Genomic DNA, 13582 nt, shown 5'->3' with positions numbered 1-13582 from the left:
AAAGAGAAAAAAACACATGTGAAATTATTAATCAGAACTGCCTGTAGATTCACGTCCAATCTTCTAAACTTGACCTGCTAGACTCCCTGAGGTCTGGTCTCAGCTCTCTTGCTGAATGCAGACCATATCCAGTATTGTTATAGCCCTCCTTTCTATTTGCCTATGGCTTCTTCTGCCTCAGACATACTTCTTTCTTTCTACCTCTCAATCCCTGTGCTCTCCCGGAGGCCCAACTTTGGGCTCCAGGACAGAGCCCAGCTTTCCTTGCACATCTATTCCTTCTGTCCTTCCAACTCTGGAACTCTGGCTAGAGTGAATGGCGAGGGCTTTGTCTACCTGGCTGCCCCAGCTCCTTATTTTGCTTCCCATTTAGCACCAATAGGTTCCTTTTGCTTTATTTACAAAAAATGGATCAAATATGAGAGAGTTTTAAAATTGTAATAGTCCAAAGCTTTGCTCTAGAGACTGCAAGGTGGCAGCCTGTGGGACACATCTAACTGAAAGCAAGTTTTGTTTGGCCCACCGACTGTTTTTTAACAATTGGATTGAACTGCCAACTACATTCACACAAACATCTGTATCTTGGGCACTTCTCGGGAAAAATGGAAAGGTCTGACAATATTGGACAGCATTCCTGCTCAGCAATGTTTAGCAGGACCTGAGGAGCAACGTAAGACGAGTCATGTGATCACCAGTTCCCTCAAACATCATATTGTCTCCTAGACCCAGTTCACTTCACTTCCTCTTAATTGCCTGGCCCGGTGGACACTTACGCATGTGCCTCTGCTGGAGGTTCCTTTACCCCCTAGGTAGTCAGAAGAAGACATTACAGAGGAGGTGGCTTTTCAATAGAACCTTGAAATACGGATGTGCGGAAATATTGTGCCGTTTTACTGCACAAAGGGAAACATCAACAAATTTTACATGCATTTTCTCATACCGCCCCTGTCTCCCTTTCTTGTCAGCAGGACAGCACAAGGTTTCTGCCATCTGTATTTTGGAATCAAGACAGCTCGAGTTCCCATTCAGTCTTTGTCATTTACCTGATGAATGAATTTGGAAACCTGGACCGGTTACCCAACCTTTCAGATTGTCCTTCTGCAAAACGGAGAAGACAGCAGAATCTACCTTGTGGTATTATTATTATGAGGAATAAATAAAAGGTCACACATGAAGCTGGCAGCATCTAGTCTTATTGTTACCTTTATTAATACCATTTCAGACCTGGGGTCAGGCAAACCTTTTCTGTAAAGCGCCAAATAATAAATATGTTAGGCTCTGTACATTATACAGTCTCTGTTGAAACTACTCAACTCTGTGTACTCAACTATAGTATAAAGGTGACCAGAGACCATTTGTAAACAACAGGGTGTGGCTGTGTGCCAATAAAACTTTATTTGCAAAACAGGCAGCAGGCCAGATTTCGCCTATAGGCCTTGCTGACCCTTGTTTTCAAAAATCTCTACAGCCAGACAATGTAAATCAGCTCTGAAGAGGCTTTTAAGGTGTCTCAATGATATCTAGAACAATAGGTGCCTTCATTGGACATCAGAGGGCATCTCTAGCCTGTTTTACTGGATTCACCAAGATTAGGCTCAGCCCAGAAATCATGCTGCAGGGAGACTACTCCCACCTCCACATCTTGCCAAGGGACCTCTTCCCAATCTTCACCAGAATGTCTTTAGACCTGGGTTCAATTGTTACTTCTTTCAAAATGCCTCCATAGACCTTCCCTACAAGATCAGGCAACCCATCATAGGTCCCTGTAATTTCCCTTTATCACACTGACCAAAAATGCCAAAGAATTTCTGGCCAGTCATGCCTAAAACCAAATGTGCCTATGCAGATGGCAGAGCCAGAGGGGCCAATTGCAGCTATGCTTAGGACAATTTTCCAGCTAAGAAGTCTCTGAGAACATTATCAGCAACTTTCTGTACATCAGACTACTTCAGGGCATGTCACTGCCCTTTACTCCATAATGCAAATTTCCAACCAGAACAAAGCCAGCCGAAGCTGGGTAGTCAGAGAAGAAAAAAACAACTAAACCTGAGCCTGTCACTGAGGAAAGCATGAGGATGATAAAATGAGGGAGAACATTTTTATTCTCTGGTACAATATCTAGGTAGTTTGCTTCTTTTCCAGTGGTACTCGGAGCTGAGTTCAAACTAGATGAGGCAAGCAAAGCTTGGACAAAAGGGAAAAGAGTATTCTGTCAAAACAATTTTCATCTCCGATGTTCCATTGGGAGCTTGGGGCCAGCCTAGTAACAAGTAACTGGATGGTAACTTGGCCTGTTATGTCTATAGCATGTAAGGCTTCCTTAGCAGGGATTTTGAAAAAAAAAAAACCCACAAAAAACCCATACATACATATCTGTAAATACATATACATACACTTTCATATGTATGTATATATATACATGTTTTTAAAACCTATTCCTCCGTTAACAAAAATATACAGAATTAGCAAGTTTAAATTATTCACACTTAGTTCTTTGTCTTCAGTTATGCTGTGCTCTTTTGTGCTGGTAAAACAACATGTGCTTTAATTAGCAAATATCTGTAAATAATTTACTTGCTTTTCAAATACAACAGAACAATGGGGTCAATTTTCACATACATTTACCCAGCATGCATCCCGGGTCTTAAGCCAGACTCTCCCATTGTTCAATAACTATATCAAGCTGTCTAACTCTTGCTCCCCTCCTTGGTGGAGTGGAGGGTGGGGGTAGGGGGCTAGAAACCCAAGTTCCAGTAGCAACATCCCATTTTGCAAGACCCCAGAAGACAAGCTGAAACAAACTCTTATGATCTCTAACCCCGGATTCTGCATGGAATATGGAAGTGTGCCAAAGGTAAAGGGCACTGGAGTAATGGCTGCAGGATGCAGGCACTCTGTACCCGCACTGTTCCCACACCCCAGACAGTGAGAGCCCAAAAACATAAGGCATAATATCTGAGGCCTATGAATCACAGAACCTCATCTAGGCTTTACAGGGTTAAAACTGGGCGCTGTGCGTGCAGTGCAAAGAAAGATGTTAAATCAAATGAGAATGACTGCTCCAGGACTGGAGGCACTATTATTTTGAATAAGATTGAAAAGGCCAGAAAAAGCAATTCAAAAACATTTCAATTATGTATTTCCCAGAACTACATCTTTGAGCCACTAATGCAAATGTTACCACCACAATAAAACTTCTTCCCACATAAAAGCATATAAAACAGGTTGAACAACATATACTTTATATATCATATGCATATTTTTGACTATTAATAAAAAATTCAAAATCTATGTATGCTTTACTCTCCTAAGCAATACAGTAATTATGATTAAGGGACAGGCAGCACAAAAAGAGCCAATTTATCTTACTCGTGCTCAGGAATACTATTGTGTAACTAAGCAACTAAAGACAAAATATGGTCTAATTAATTCACTCCTATGCTTATTTAAAAGACACAATTAGAACATTTTTATTTTCCAGCCTGCACAGTAGTTCAACATGCTTGAGGGTATAGAAAGCAAAGCCTATTATTCTCAAAGACAAGAGTTTAATGTTTAGTGCCACTGATCAGGCTTGGAACTCAACTATGAGGAGGAGGGGGTATGTTTCCCAGCCGGGCTGTGCTTGGCGTCATGAGAAAGGAAAGGTAGGGGGAAGGATGTTTATGGGGCCACTAGACTAACAAGCAACACGTGGCCTCTCCCCCGTTTTTCTCACTGTAGCTCAAGGATGGAGACAGGACTATGAACTTGATGGTCACGTGTACAAGGCCACATGCCACTGTGCATCTATTTATACAGCCATAAAGATTCTACAGAAAATTCATGTAATTAAACCACCCGTCTTCGTCTGCATGATAAATGTCAAATATCCATCTTTAACACTGCTAACAGTGCATCTGATTTTAAAAGCAGAATTAATTTACCCAAGTGTGTGCTGGGGATTGATGCCATTAGCATGATTCTAAAGAACCATTTCAATCATCATCATCATCTGTATGTTTGAAACGTGTTGTCAATACTCACAGTTCCGGATGTGAGCTATGCTTTCTGAAGGCTAAGACCCAGGTTCTAATCCCCAGTAAGACAGAGAAAAATCTGTGTGGCGGCAAAAAGCCATCCTTGCGCAAGGGTACAGCAGCAGATTTTTCAAGAAATGCAGGAATCCATGACCACATTTGTGAGAGGCAGATGAATCCTTAAACTAACAATCGATCAATTTGTTTTAAATTTCTTTAAAAGCCAAGCCAACGGGTAATCACTAGCTACAATATTATTCTGAGTAGAAGATGGCAAGTGTCCAGCTACCCTGGCTATAAAAAAAAAGTGACAAGCAAATGCATTTGATTCAAGCAATTATATTCTGGATATTGGTTAAAACTAGACTTTGATAAATGAGCTGGAGTCATGTATCACTAGATGACACTATGAACAGTGGTATGCTTTATTAATAATTAATAACGAAGTATTTACATGTATGGACTCATGTACTTCATAAAAATAACATTTCCTTAGTACCGGTATGTGTCTGACATTCTAAATGTCAAGAGAGGTTTTAATTGCTTACAATTTTGACTCACTATGAAACATGTGGCCTAGTTTAAGATCATCAGCCTGAAGAACATGCTAGCTTGCAGGAACTGCCAACCAACGCCCAGGTGAGGACTGACTCTTCTTCCCTAAAGTCTAGTCTTTGCACAGATTGCCATCCCAAGCCCTATCTCTCTATGGGCTGATGGCTGAAGACTGGAAGAGCACTCAGAGATACAGATGCTGGCTCTAGCCTGATTGTTCAGTCCCAAATATTCACTAATTTCTTCGGTGGGCTCTTAAAAAAAACAAAACCTTTACACTTTTTGTTTTTTTCACATCCTATGGTACAAAATGACTATGGATTTTAGAAGAGAAAGAAAAAGTGTGAGATGAGGTGTTGGAACTGGCCCACATGTGAGAATGACTGATCATAGGCTCTTTGCCAGAAAGAAATTGGGACAAACTTAAAGAAAGCAGGTTGTGGGAAAGAAGGCATTTTAATTATGTCATTCAGTCATTCAATAAATACTTAGTGAGTAGCACTGAATACTGTGGAGGGACCCAGAGGTGAGTAAGGCGCAACCCTCTGCTCCTGAAAACAGCACTATAATAGAGAGGGGGAAGGCAGGGTGACAAGGCAAAGCACGGGGACAACCATTATATAAGGCACAATGTGCAAAGTACAGGGGAGGTTAAAAGCAACCATTCTACTGTAAGCTCCCTGAGGGCATGGATTCTTGTCTGTCTGGTTCACTGCTGTAACCCCAGGGCCTAGAACAGGCTTTGGCACAAAGTAGGTGCTCTATAAATATGCATGGAATGAGTGACACTTCAAAGATGAAGATAGTACTTTCTAGTTTTCCAGAAAGATCATGACAGGCTACAAATAAATAGTGACCTTAGTTAATTTCCCCGTTTAACTTGGGAACAGAGTTTAACAGCTTTTCTGTGACCAGGGTCTATGAGGATAGACTATGAGTTCTTTGAGGGATAGAGTCATTCTCCTTTATCTCTGTAACCCACTGCCCAGCACATAGTAGGTCTTCACTCAACACCTGAGGAGTTGAATGAATTCTTTTTAGAAAAGCATAAAGTTAGTGAGCTCTCCTTTGAAGACATATTGCATTTATTGTCAGCACAATTCACCGATGTGCTATATAGCGTCTTATGTTTTTGTATTTTTAAAAACACGTGTTGGTCTCATCTATCAAGACTGATAAGCTTCTTGAGAAAAAAGGACCACACCATGAATTGTATGTATTTTATCCATTTCTGCTCCTAGCAGAGTGCTGAGCACATAGTTAGTTCTCAACAAGTAGTTTTTGATTAACCCAAGAAAAATGATACCAACATTGGATGAGTTAGGATCGTAACCACATAAAATACAACTTAGCACATATTCTACTGATTCTCAAATTTTAACATCCTAGACTCAACGTTGAAATAGAGTTTTGTATAATATATGTAAATGTTTTTGACATAGCAATGTTAAATTATTTCTTAAATTACCAGATGTTGCTCCAAACCCATGTAAGAAAAAAGTACACAGTTACATTGCTTGTTTTGGATAGACCCTATACGTCAGCAAACTTTTTCTATAAAGGGCCAAATAGTAAGTATTTTCCACTGTATGGGTCATATGGTCACTGTCACAACTACTTGACTCTGCCTTTGTAGTCTGAGGGGAGCTATAAACAATACATAAACAAAAGAGTCTGACTATGTTCCAATAAAACTTTATTTATGAAAACAGAGAGTGGGCCAGATTTGACCCTCAGGTCTTACTGTGCTAATGTTTGTCACTGTCCAATAAACTCTCTCCATATAATTCATTAGTTCGCCCCCTAGTTCTAAAGGGCCAGCCAGAGAGTAAAGATATTCCTTCTGTTAGCTTAAGATCACAACTAAAAATAAATAATAACTATTATAACTACATCCATAATTTGCTGAGCTGTCCTATATAAGTACTATGTTAGTTGTCAGGCCCTTTTCATGATTATTTCTAATTCTCTTGGCAAAGTAGAGATCATTAAATTCACTTTACAGATGAGGAAACTGAGGCTCAGAAAAGTTAAAGAAATTATCCAAGACTTGTGAGGTCACTGAAGAGGCTCAGAAATTTCCAAAAAATCAGCTCATGGATACAGACCAGAGAGTGAGTGGCCATCCACAGATAAAGCAAGGTCAACCTAGCACCTCCTAGATTTCATGTGTCTGCCTAACCCCAGATGTGATACAATCAGGCAATCTTTTAAAAAATCCTGCCAATTCAGTTGACGACATACTTCAATACTAAAAATGTTAAGTCCTGAATTAACCTTTTCTTTTGGTGACACAGCTAAATCCACCATATAGATGAAAGCCAGCCTGATTTGGGGGGACTTGAATTGGCTATATATTTTTGCAAACTAACCTAGATTCCACCTTCTCACAGAGAAAAGCTTTCTTTGGGAAGGCCCATAGTAGTGATTTCAAACTTCAATGAGAACAGTAATACTAATATTAATGATAATAATGAGTCAACCATTATTGAAGAATCTACTATGTGCCAACCTCTGTTGTAAGGATTTGACATGTATCAACTCATTTAATCCTTAAAATAATCCTAGGAAGTAAGTACTATATTCCCATTTTACAGATGAGAAAACTGAGGCACAGTTTAAAACTTGCCCAAGATCACAGAGTTAGAACAAGACTGTTTAAAAGGTTTAAAGTGAAGAATCCTGGACCCCAATTCCTGAGTTTAACTGAACTAATTTCAATAGGGGTTCCGGAATATGCATTTTTAACTATTTTTAACTGACGGTGAGGCTGGTGATAGTCAAATTACTTTTAGAAATCCTGCCTGCATGCTAGAGTCTGTAATGCCCAGATGTTCTTGATCTTGACTCCCTAACATCATTAGTTTACCCATCTACACTCAGTTGCAGGCGACCAGCAAATCTTGTAGAATCTAGCTCGTGGCCCATCAGGCTGAAATCCATGCTTGCACATTCACCTATTTTAAGAGGGTATATTGCCAGTAGATTAAGCACTTGGCAATTTGAAAATGAATGTAATCAGAAGTTACCCAGTAACAGAACCAATTACCCGCCTACTTTGCCATTTTCCTCCTCTGAAGAGCTACTGGCTGAATGTGGCAATTGTGGGTAATTACTGAAGACACTTAACTCCTTGCATATGGCCCTGCTATTCACTTTCATGATAATTTAAAACAGTATCATGATTAGGCCCAGGAACCTCCATACAGACATAAAAATTATGTTTATTGTTTACGAATTAAGAATATGTAGAATAAAGGCCACCATAATCATAATTATTTTCCATTTATTTAAGGACTTTACAGTTTATAAAGTACTTTTGCCCATGCAATGCCTTTTCCTATTCATAACAATCCATAGTCAGCCTTATTATTGTTCCCATTTTGTTGCTGAAAAAACTGAGGCTCAGAGTGTTTATGATTGTTCAAGGTCAAACACATAGTAAGTTGCAGGATCAAGATGTGCCTTTCTGGAATGCTTTTCCTCAACAGCAGTTGCTACCACTGGAAGTGAAGGTAGCAGTATACAAGTATATAAGCATGCAAATCATTATAATTATTAAAACTAATAATAAATTATTAAGATTATTAATGTTATTAAAATGTAATTGTTATTGTCCTACACCACTGGCTAGAATTAAGTGAACTTTATAGACTAAGAATGGTTCTGCTACCTAAATATTCGGTGACTTTTGGCAATACTCATTGGTCATAGTTTAAAAATGTATAAGGAACTGCCCACATTAGTATACCCTTATAGAATACAATATGATGTATTCAAACTCTGGTTTCAAGGATAGGTTTCAGTGGAAAAATAAACCAACCCTAAAGGTTAAGAAAACCTAGGTCCTAGCCTTGGTTTGCAACCTTTGACAAACCATATAGCCTCTGTAAGCCTCTGTCTCCATCTGTAAAATGGGCATATGAGCTCCTGCCTTATCCAGTCTCATATAATTATTGCAAAGGTCAATAAAAAAAATTCCCCAAAAAAGGCATTTGGAGCTCATAGCAAACCACACAGGGATGCTATTTCTAATCTCGCAAAACGAGAATTTTCTTGCTTTTAGAACTGACGTTTTCACACTTCAAGAAATCATAAAAAGACAGACTGGTTCTCTTAAACCAAAAAAGCATACTGGGTCCTGACTGTCCTTCCGAAATGGATGCTGATGTCAGCTCAATCAAGAAATTATTAACCTCCATTTGGTTACTTAAAATAAACTGCACTGGCTGATTAAATGTGCTGAACATTTTCTCCAAGTAACAGTGCACATCACCAAGAAACCTTTCTCTTTCAGTTACACATTGCAAATGGCAAATGCATCATTCAAAACTATTTAAAATCAATAATAAAAATCATTTCACTGTATATAAACAAGTTAATGGAGTAAGTGAAAACAAAGCAAATTTCTTAATGAGAGGGCCCTGTTGCCCCCTCTAGGTGCCAGCAGTAAGTGCTGGTTTCTGTAGGATCTCCTCCAGAGGAGACTGCTGCTGCTATTCTGCTAATGAATGACTAAGACTAACTTAGGCCAGGGGGAAAATGACATCACCAGGGTGGAAAACCGATCTGCATTGGGCAACTTTCTACCTGCTTTACATTTGTCATAATTATTTTGCACAATGCAGCCTGCATTTGCATAATTTTGAGGCGTGTCATTATCTCAATTGAAAATTGTTTTAATATGGCTGAATAATTCACAATGACATCAGCCAAAGTCCTAATGAAATATACAAGTATAATCATACAGCTAATTACCAGCCGTGTTAGCATTAAAAAACAAATCATGCATAATATTAGAGGATATAAATGCAGCTGAGGATTATAAATAGAGCCATCTCCCTCCCCAAGTCCCCTAGAGTTTACTTTTAAATGGCAAGATTAATTTTCTCAGGTATGGCTCATATAGTAGTGACAAAATGCACAGATCATTAAAATGGTTCACTTTCATTTCCCCACAATGAACAATTTTTAAAAATGGTGTATTTAAAAATATATCTATTTACTATCAGCAGTTCTGACAGATGCAACCTCCAGTTAATGTTTTTTATTCTTAAATAAGAATTCACTACTTAATTACACCAACAGAAATTAAAACTGGTCTAAGTGGGGTCAATTCGGGGTCTTTAAAAATATTCCAGTTTCAACTCAAAAAAAAAAAAAAAGAGAGTGACCACAAAATATCCCATAAAACACTGGATAATTTCCTTCTGGGTTTAGTCAGAAGTCTATTAGGCACCAGCTCTTTTCTGGATATTTAATCCTTCCCTTTTCCAGATCACAGGCCATGTTGAAGTAATAAATTTGAAAAGCAAATAATAAGAAATCAGGAGGGGGAGGAGGAGGAAGACAGCTGCGCAGGAAAGTTGGGTCGGGGGAGGGGGCCGAGGGAGATCTCGGGAGGGGGAAAGAGCTCAACCTGTTGGTAGGTTGCAGGATTTTTCACAGTATTTCCAAACACCACCTTTGTAAAATTGCAGGCAGACGTCGGGAAATGTGAACATTTAAAACCCAAAGCTGGCGGGGGAGGCTGAGGGGGGTAAGGGGGAGAGGTGTTCGGGGAGGAGGGCGGGGCTTATTTCCGAAGAGGCAGATCCGAGGGCGAACGTTTCGACGAACTCCTGTAATTGACCGGCAAAGACCACTGGTGGGTAATTCGATCCTGGGGAGAGGGAGTGAACTAGCGGTGCCAAAGTATTAATACAATCAACTCCATCAGACCAAGGAATTCTGGAAGGACTGGCAGGAAGCTCCAAGCTCCGGGATGAGTTAAACCGGGAACCATTCATTTAACAAAAAGATCCTTACACCTACCTCGAAAGCTCGAGAGCCTGGCACAGAGCTAGCTGCCCTCAAAAGTGTTTAATTACCCTGCTCTCGCCTGGGCAACACAAAGCCTTGCCAGGAGGCATTACGCCCTCCCTCCCTGCCGCGCCGTGGGCACTGCCTCCCCAAAATAGTTCCCCCGTAGGTACCACGGCTCTGAGGTCGGTCAGCTGACAAGAGGAGCCCGCAGAACTGCGGTCACACAAGAAATGACAGAGGCGAAGGGAGGCGGCCGCCCCGGCGCCCGGTGACAGCGGGCTCACCTCGGGCGTCCTCCCGGGAGCGCGGCGAGCGCCCCCGCGGCCGCCCAGAAACGTGCCGGGGAGGCTCGGTCCCTCCCCACCCTCCCCCGGAGCGCTGTCTGGGCACGGAGGACTCCGGACCGAAAGGCCAGTGGGCGAGCACACACCCCTCTGCCCTTTCCTTCCCGGTTCTCGTCCCACACATCCCCAAAGATCGCGCTGGAAGACGTCCACTTGCAGTGGAGTAATTGAAAACTAGAACATCAAATGGCTTGTCCGAGGGGGAGGGGGTGGGGGCGAGAGATAGTTGTTAATGCTTAACGTGTTTGTGCCGGTTACACGACCGCTTTGAAATCCGCCCGGGCAGATCTGCAAGTTATTTGAATGTATTATTCCAGTACCTGTCATTTATCACTTTATTCAACACGTCTTTGCCAACTCAATAGCTTTTGATCTCACTCTGCCTCCATTTCGTAATTTCCGCCCTCTTAAACATATCAAATACTTACTTAAAAAAAAAAAAAAAACGTGAACAATATCGAAACCCACCGAAGGAAATTCACCCAGCCCCGAACGAGCCAGAGGCCAAGGTAAATTTTCAAAAGGCAAAATATATAAAAAGCATGTGATGTTCAAGGGGCAGTAGCAGGAAAGCGAACGATCTCTCCTCTCCTCTTCTCTCTCTCTCTCTCTCTCTCTCTCTCTCTCTCTCTCTCTCACACACACACACACACACACACACACCCTTGAACAAAACCCTTCTCGAACAAGTTATTTGATCTTGACTAAAATCAGCAGTTGGATCCTCTTTGTAAAGCTGACAGCCAAACTCTGACAATGGCAAAATACTCGAGCCCCAGCTAGTGGCGCTACCCCTTTAAAAAAGGAGTCGATCCTGTTCGCCTGCAGAAGTGAATACAGTATTTTCAAGCTTGCCCTGTAATAAGCATTACTAGGGAAAAAAAATAATAAAGAAAGAAGAGAGGGATATATAAGTTTACCACCTCGCCATGGTCGCTATTTCTGCCCTGGGGAGTGTCTTCTGGGAGGAAATAAAGTTTAGAGCTGGATAAAAGTTGCCGGCTGGTTCTCTCTTCCCACAACAGCTGGAGCTCCGCTATGCAAATCGGATCCTTTGGCGTACATCTTACAAAGAAAAAGTCGCCAAGGGACAAAATTCTTGGTTTGCCTTCAAGGTGGAATTGAAAAGCCTTGTAGAAAATGTAAGGTCCGTGCAAGCCACACGGTGAGCCGACCCACTGCAGGGGAAAAAAAAGCACCAAATAAATAATGTAGCCATCAGAGCACAAACATCTATTTCCCAGACACATTTACACACAGACATCCACACTCTTAATACAGAAGAGCCAACAGATATAAAGCTGGGTGGAAAAATAATAGAGCCCACAAATTTTCTGCCTCCCTTAAAAAAAAAAAAAAAACTTCGCCCCCCCCCCCCCCCCCGCCCCACCGCCACCTCTCCATCTGAGGCGGTAAAATTACATTATGTATGTATGATCAGTGCAGGGATTTTTTTAAACAATAAAAATTATTTTGGGGGATGCAGAGGGTAAAAGTTTGGTGAAAAGTTTCTGGGGGGTGTGGGTGGGTTCAGAGGTGTGGGTGAGCTGGGGGGCTGGGGGGTGCCGGGGGGTGCTGGGATCGGAAGAGCGGAGGAGAGCGAAATACCTGGAGTGAGTTGGGCTCCATCTCGACGTTCTGAATTGATTGAACTCAACATTCTCTCCAAACTTGTTGGCTTGAATGGATTGCATCAGGTCCTGGCAGGGAAAAACATTCTCTGTCTTCAGCTGGCGTAATGTCTCAATATAAAACTGAGTTCTTGCCTCTCCTTCGACATGAAAATGATTAAAAATATGTCCTAATATTTCTCTGACGACTCAATTTTTAGCGTCTGTCAAAACTGTGTAGGTTTCCTTCCAAATGTGGGTTGATCAAATTCATAACCGGGAGAAAGGCTCCGTCCGATCTCGGCGGGAAGCTGATGGATCAAGGCAAAAAACATATAGGAAGGTTTGTAAAAATAAAATCCACCCTAAAACTGTATGACGATGAGGTCTCCCTCTTCCCAATCTCCCTTGTCTAGGAGTGTCGTCTGATGAGATTTTTGGAGGAGACGAGAACTGGAGAGCTCAGCTGTGCATCTGACAGGACCTGCTTGTATATGTCTAATATAAAGAACATTTCCTGCAGAGATTCCGGGGCGCTGCTCCTCTTTCTAATGCTCCTTAGCAGATTTGCTGTTATTAGACATGTAGATTTGTTTGATAGTTAAATTACGCTTCCTCACTGCCATGTTTTCGAGAACTAATCTGTTAAATTATCTTTTGATGCCTATTTACATGGAAGGGAAAAGTGGGTTATCGATTATATAAACATATAAATATTAATGCATTTGTTCGCTTCGCAAAAAAATACTCAGCAAATAAATAAATAAATAAATAAAAGAACAGAAAGACAAGTGAGCAGTGCACACACATCTCGGGATTTTGCAAACAATATTGAACAGACAGCGACTGCATTTAGGGACTGGAACAATAAACGATGCATGATAAATCAATAAATGCGAGCAGCGAGTCTGCTCGGAATATGAATTCAGACTCCCGGTTCTGCGTGTGCATTCTTTAATTTTGAAGTATATACACTAGTACGTGTTTACAATGCTGATGGACGCCAAGGGCGCTCTCAAATGATAATGTGTTTATATAACCCAGCGCTACAGGAATAATATACCGACTTCTACCCCACCCCCAACCCCTCCCCCGCCAAAAAAGGGAGGGGAGCTTCCTCAATAATAGTTTGAAACTGAAAAAATCCATTTGCAAACTAGTTAAATACAACCAGAAATTAAGCTGTTGAAAACCGGGGGCATGAACCGTAAGACAATAAACGCTTTAAATGTGTATATTTATTGTTCTG

The 13582-nt window shown here is 41.1% G+C and overlaps 1 protein-coding gene across 2 annotated transcripts in view; it reads right to left on the bottom strand.

The window, feature by feature from the left end:
- ARID5B (AT-rich interaction domain 5B) overlaps positions 1-12972 on the bottom strand; it is a 169517-nt gene extending 156545 nt beyond the window's left edge. The window contains exons 1-2 of one of the 2 annotated variants that reach the window (XM_074339490.1): positions 12332-12972; positions 11647-11901 (exon numbers count right to left, since the gene is read on the bottom strand). In XM_074339490.1, the coding sequence (XP_074195591.1) occupies positions 11647-11901; positions 12332-12352 (276 nt within the window). In that variant the 5' untranslated portion in view covers positions 12353-12972. The remainder of the gene's footprint in view (positions 1-11646; positions 11902-12331) is intronic. The other variant, XM_074339491.1, reaches the window with a different exon arrangement.
- Positions 12973-13582: the final 610 nt, after the last annotated feature.

The sequence above is a fragment of the Rhinolophus sinicus genome, linkage group LG07, assembly GCF_036562045.2.
Source record: "Rhinolophus sinicus isolate RSC01 linkage group LG07, ASM3656204v1, whole genome shotgun sequence".
NCBI classification, from domain to species: Eukaryota; Metazoa; Chordata; class Mammalia; order Chiroptera; family Rhinolophidae; genus Rhinolophus; species Rhinolophus sinicus.
The sequence above is the reverse complement of the archived record's forward strand: the minus strand, read 5'-3'. Positions and strand labels throughout refer to the sequence as shown.